Here is a 6,145-nt window from a genome sequence, read left to right as displayed (position 1 = left end):
AATTTAAGCGTTGTTGCATAATTAAACAGTCAAGCATATCCTCACACACTAGACACACCTTCCCATTATAGTGACAAACCAACAGCAGTTCCTAGGACTCAACATAAAGTGGTGAGACCAAGAGTCGCATCATCCATATTATTATTATTATTATTATCCCTCCTCCACTTCCTCCTTTTCTCTTTCCTGACATTCCCTTGTCATCATCAATATCAGCACCAAAACACATGCGAGAGGTTAATGGCATTAGCGATAGAAAAACCAGGGGACAGGTTACGGAGAATATTGCACACAGCAAATACACATACACACACACACACATATATATATATATATAAGCACTTACATCAGCCACCTGTTGAATAACGATACATATCACATTGAAATGTTGCTGAGAACAGGATGGAGATAAACGAAACACTAAACCGTCGCTGTACTCCTGTTGTTAGAAAGACATAACGGAGTGTAGTAACATGCTATGATATCAAATGCTAGTAGCGAAACTATGAAAAAATGTAAACACGGGGAGAGAAGCACATGTATTGATAAACACTTATATCCATCATATTAAATCTTCACTCCGGTTAAAGTGGAGGTAACATTGGCAAAGGGATTAATGAAAAGCACATACAAATATATGTGCTTCTCTGTTTGTTATTGTGTAACGTGCTCCATCCTCCTCTACCTTCCTCAGGCAGAAAGGGAAAAATATAAAAGAATATTATAAAAAAGAAAAAGAAAAGTAAACTATTCGAAACAAGAGTGTAATGGGGAACAACAATAGGCAAAATAAAGGCAAACTACCCGCTAGTTCACACAAAAAACAAGAGCAATACTTTTTCTTTGCTTTGCCTTCACGCACTGTACTTGCTTCACCCAGTGGGTACAGAAATCAACACTTATTTAAATATGTATGCATGTATATATATATATATATATACATGAGTGTATGGATAATGAAGGTAGAAGAAGGGTATAACAAATATTGTTTTGAAACAAGCGGTTTCATTCAGTATAAGAAAAAAAAGGAAGAGACCTCAAAACGATACTAAGAGAAAACAATAATAGATAATGTACTAAATAATGAAATAAAAAAAAACAATAACATGTGATGCTCCTCAAAATTGGTATTAAACACACAACTTTTAACAATAAAAGAAGAAAGAGTATCGTAACGTAGACGATCAATAGCCATCGCTCAAATATGTGACTCATAAATTAATTAATTAATAAACGAATACGCTCCGTCATCAGTTCAATGGTAGATGTATATTAACCGTTAAGATGTATACTCCTAAAGTCTTGAAGGAGTGTGTCGCATCTGCTCCAACTTCATAGCGGCATTTGCCTCCTCCATAAATCCATGATTCATCACGTGCTGCTTGAGAGGCGGAATCGGTACGTTGCGTCGCTCCTTAAGAACATTACCAAGAATCTTCTGCCTTGTCACTGAGAGAGAGTTCATCGTTTCACGAAAGTCGTCACACTTTGTGTACTCATCCGCACGCCAATGGTCTAATTCATGAGTCAAATCAGTTGAAGAAGCCGCAGAGCGTAGCATTGGAATCAGATCCATAAGGGCATGATCCGCTTGCAATCGCGCTACCTCTTCCTCACCACGCTCAATGACTTTTGCCATTTCGCCTTCATACTGCCGCTGACCAACTTGACCATATTTCACCTCATCGGTTACTATGCGGGCATATTCGGATAAAGCACGTTCATTCGGTAGGAAGGGTTCGATCTTAACACCGTTACGTGGATGAAGAGGAAAGCTGCGCACATCACTGTCGATCACTATGACACGATTCAATGGTCTGCCAAGCATTGGAAGATATTTCATGTAATTATGCCCTTGTAACGTTTGAGTTCGGGAAAGGGCATAGAAGTTAACATTCTTGGTGGAGATTCCACCACGTGCCTCTACGCGGAGTTCATCAATATTGTAAAATGATCGTGGGAGTTGTAACACCTGCACCTCCAGTGCATCCATAACAGCTGAGCAGTAGGATGCGGTACCAGCCGTCCAGAACACAACTTCGTACAGTTCACGTACCTCTGCGAGAAATTCCTTCGCATGTGGACGCAGGAAGAAACTGAAGGAGACAGAATCCGACCCCTCATTCCGCATCCCTACAGTATGAATCAGTGTTTCATCAATATCAAGTACCAGTGTGGGTTTTCCCGTATCACGAGGTTGTTGAGGTGGAAGGGGAAGTGGCCAAATGGGTGGATACTCCTGAAAGAGTCCATACGATGTAATAAGCTGTAATTGCTGAAACAGTGGTTTGGAACTGTTGCGTGAAAAGCGTGTCGTCCTCACCATATTTCAATGAGTTCCAGTTGGGTATACGTGTAAAAGTAATAACAACTTCTCTGTGGGTTTATCCTTTTATTAAAATTTTTGGGATCCTTCCAATAATTTTTCCTGAGGAATATAACCTTCGACAAGTTCAGCCGTATATTATGACGTTGGAAACCTAATCAACCAAATTTTGTCTTGTTACTGTTGGGAATTACTCGTCAAACACAAAAGCTTTCCTTCCTTTTGTTTGTTTCAAAATGAGAAAGGGTAAGAAAGAATTAAAAGAAAAAGAGTGAAATGGATTACGACTGAAATGGGAGCGCAAGTGCAGCACTTTCTATAATGAGCACACACATATCACGCAATAAACATATACAGAGTAAAAACACTCATAATTGTTAGATGTGGTAAAGTAACGATGCGACTGGAATGAATTTAAGCGTTGTTGCATAATTAAACAGTCAAGCATATCCTCACACACTAGACACACCTTCCCATTATAGTGACAAACCAACAGCAGTTCCTAGGACTCAACATAAAGTGGTGAGACCAAGAGTCGCATCATCCATATTATTATTATTATTATTATCCCTCCTCCACTTCCTCCTTTTCTCTTTCCTGACATTCCCTTGTCATCATCAATATCAGCACCACCACTCATGCGAGAGGTTAATGGCATTAGCGATAGAAAAACCAGGGGACAGGTTACGGAGAATATTGCACACAGCAAATACACATACACACACACACACATATATATATATATATAAGCACTTACATCAGCCACCTGTTGAATAACGATACATATCACATTGAAATGTTGCTGAGAACAGGATGGAGATAAACGAAACACTAAACCGTCGCTGTACTCCTGTTGTTAGAAAGACATAACGGAGTGTAGTAACATGCTATGATATCAAATGCTAGTAGCGAAACTATGAAAAAATGAAAACAAGGAGAGAAGCACATGTATGGATAAACATTTATATGCATCATATTAAATCTTCACTCCGGTTAAAGTGGAGGTAACATTGACAAAGGGATTAATGAAAAGCACATACAAATATATGTGCTTCTCTGTTTGTTATTGTGTAACGTGCTCCATCCTCCTCTACCTTCCTCAGGCAGAAAGGGAAAAATATAAAAGAATATTATAAAAAAGAAAAAGAAAAGTAAACTATTCGAAACAAGAGTGTAATGGGGAACAACAATAGGCAAAATAAAGGCAAACTACCCGCTACTTCACACAAAAAACAAGAGCATTACTTTTCCTTTGCTTGGAGGTAGAGTTAATGTATCGTTGTGCTGTGTGTTCGGTGTTACATAATCAAGCCTCGATTGTCTTCGGCTCAATCACTGTAATGACGTCGGGTAGCACCTCATCTTCCTCTATCATACTCTGGGGGCGCATGATTTTAACATTTACGCCAATGGTGCCTGCACGCAAGTGGCAATGACGGGTGGCCGTGTCAACGAAGTGTTTGTGAGCAGTACCCGACTTAATCATGTAGCCGTCACGGAATGTCATACTCTTCGCGCGCTGGCCCTTGATCTTTCCGCCAATTGTCACCTCACAGCCCTTTGCGCCGGATTCCATCACGTAACGGATGATGCCCATGGCCGCACGGCGCACTTGAAGGTTGCTGAGAAGCTTGAAACGCAGGGATTCGGCCTGCGCCATTGCGGACAGTCCACGCACCTCCACGCGCTCGGCGAACAGCTGCAGTTTGCCTTCCTTGTAGTTAAACCGCTGCTGAAGGCAAGCCGTTAGCTCACGGATGCGGCGGCCCTTCTCACCGAGGACTTCGCGGGTCTTTGTGGAACGGATGACAATCTCCGTGCGTGTGGGAGTAACACGATGTTCAACGCCAGCGAAGCCGTCGTCAGCCAACTCGCGCTTTAAGAACTCGAAAAGCTCGGCGTAGAAGACACCATCGCGCACCATCATGCGCTTCTTAGAGAGCGGACCCATTTTTATTGTAGTATGCCTACCTGTTTCTTCGCATTGGGTGTACGAGTGTAAACAAATAGGAGCGTGCAATGAGTAGTTGTAGGGGTATTCGCACACACGCGCAATTGGGAAGTAAAAGATTGTGAGTACAGAAGTGGTGTACGAAAATAAAAACATACGAGGCCACACCGTCTCTGGTACACGCCGACTTTTTGAAGGCTCCTTCCCCCCTCCTTACCTCTCAACTCGCAAATATTTATGCCACCCATGCACCTTGCGTCTGTACCTTTTTGAGTTCCGGTTCGTGTTCTAAAACACGTACAGTAAAAGTTAAAAATAAAACGAAGGGGCCCAGTGTTTACTGCTCCTAATTTGGCACGTGAATGCGGTAGTAAGCGATGGCTTGTTAAGGAACCTCCATAGGGCATACTTTGCTCTTCTCATATGAACGTTTAATTGAATCTAAAAAACATGCATATACATAAATGCAGTCGCTCGCAAAAAAAAAAATTCCGATCGTGGTAGGCGGCCCGTCTTCTGTGACGTCGCCGCCTGATATGCGAAAACTGAAGGTAAAAATGAATAATACCTGTAATTAGGAGAGTGAGTTATTAGCATTTCACCCTCTCCCTTCCACCTTATTTTTCTTTTAAAGAAACGTTATGCTGAATTCATCCCCCTCAAGAATAAAAATAAAATTGGCGTCCAGTGCGCTAATTTCCCCCTGTTAACAGGCATCGATGTGTCGTTAATGGTTTGGCACATCTGAACCCAACCTCGGGCATTCAGCACTTCCATCACGTACCACCATTGGTGGATGCGGTTACATCCACTTACCTCGTCGCTGCAAAACAAATATGTCAACCACAGTTTTCCCAATAACCGCACAGCTACTCACAGTGCACTGCACTGCGCCGACCTAGTCCGAACCCCAAACAACGAATGCACACCAATATTAAATGGTGAAGGGCATCATCAATTCGACATCACGCTGATGATTTTTTATCATCAGGGCAGTAAACCATGCAAGCCCTTAGTTTACTCAATATAGAGGTAACGCTAGCCTCAACATCCTCGGCAGGTTCAGCTGCAGAAGGTGTTGCGATGGTTGCAGTAGTGGAACTCGAAGTGGAGTTTCCCCATCGCCACCACTTCTTTTCGCTCGCACCCGCATCACTGACTCCGTCCCCCGCACCATTTCTTTGTTTCATCTTCTCACCAGCGGTTCCCCATCCCGCTGAGATCTCACCGACATTAGTCCGACGTGACTCGTTAGTTGTATCGGTCCACCGCGCGTCCCCCACTGACCATCGACCAACGTTACCATCTGGTGACGCGGAAGAGTTCTGCTGTCGCCATCGATCACTAACGCCTTGCGGTGTCTCATTCTTTTCCTTTAATTCGAGTGACTTCACCTGTTCCTCGATTGTAGGTTGATCCTCCATATCTGGAAACGTTGGGTGCCACCGGCGGAGAACATTCATGGGGTCACAATCATATATCTTGTTTCCAACTCTCTCATTTACAGCGTTGTGAAATTCACAGAGATATCGGTTGAGTGCCAATTTGTCCGTGACGACGGGTGGATTCTGGTGAAAGTAACGTCGCATGTGGTATGCACAATGGCTGCAAGCATACGCGTGGGACCAGCCGTGTAAAAAGTTGCGGAATGCCTCCTGTTGTGTGGGTGTAGGGTTGTACGGAAACACAGCGGCAGCACTGTGGAGTATAATCCAGCCTGCCTTACCCAGTTCTCGGGGCGTCGGACACTCACCGGGAATCTTCTTCAACGGCTCCCGTTTCGACATGTTGAGTCAGGAAAGTTCCTACGATAAAGTATCTTTTCTCGTTGTTTGTTTTCCCTCCCTCTTGTCCTTTTTCGTTTCAGC

General features: G+C 43.1%; 3 protein-coding genes across 3 annotated transcripts; all 3 read right to left on the bottom strand.

The window, feature by feature from the left end:
• Positions 1–1,294: 1,294 nt before the first annotated feature.
• On the bottom strand, positions 1,295–2,326 carry TbgDal_IX3170 (hypothetical protein, conserved; the record flags this gene model as incomplete). Its single annotated transcript, XM_011778210.1, has 1 exon — positions 1,295–2,326. One exon carries the CDS (start codon positions 2,324–2,326, stop codon positions 1,295–1,297), a length of 1,032 nt encoding a protein of 343 aa, XP_011776512.1.
• Positions 2,327–3,632: 1,306 nt separating this feature from the next.
• Positions 3,633–4,433, bottom strand: TbgDal_IX3160 (40S ribosomal protein S3, putative; the record flags this gene model as incomplete). The annotated part of the gene is made up of 1 exon (XM_011778209.1): positions 3,633–4,433. One exon carries the CDS (start codon positions 4,431–4,433, stop codon positions 3,633–3,635), a length of 801 nt encoding a protein of 266 aa, XP_011776511.1.
• An 809-nt stretch (positions 4,434–5,242) lies between these two features.
• On the bottom strand, positions 5,243–6,064 carry TbgDal_IX3150 (hypothetical protein, conserved; the record flags this gene model as incomplete). Its single annotated transcript, XM_011778208.1, has 1 exon — positions 5,243–6,064. One exon carries the CDS (start codon positions 6,062–6,064, stop codon positions 5,243–5,245), a length of 822 nt encoding a protein of 273 aa, XP_011776510.1.
• Between the last annotated feature and the right edge of the window lie 81 nt (positions 6,065–6,145).

This window comes from Trypanosoma brucei, chromosome 9 (assembly GCF_000210295.1).
Source record: "Trypanosoma brucei gambiense DAL972 chromosome 9, complete sequence".
NCBI classification, from domain to species: domain Eukaryota; phylum Euglenozoa; class Kinetoplastea; order Trypanosomatida; family Trypanosomatidae; genus Trypanosoma; species Trypanosoma brucei.
This window is presented reverse-complemented; position numbering and strand designations above follow the sequence as displayed.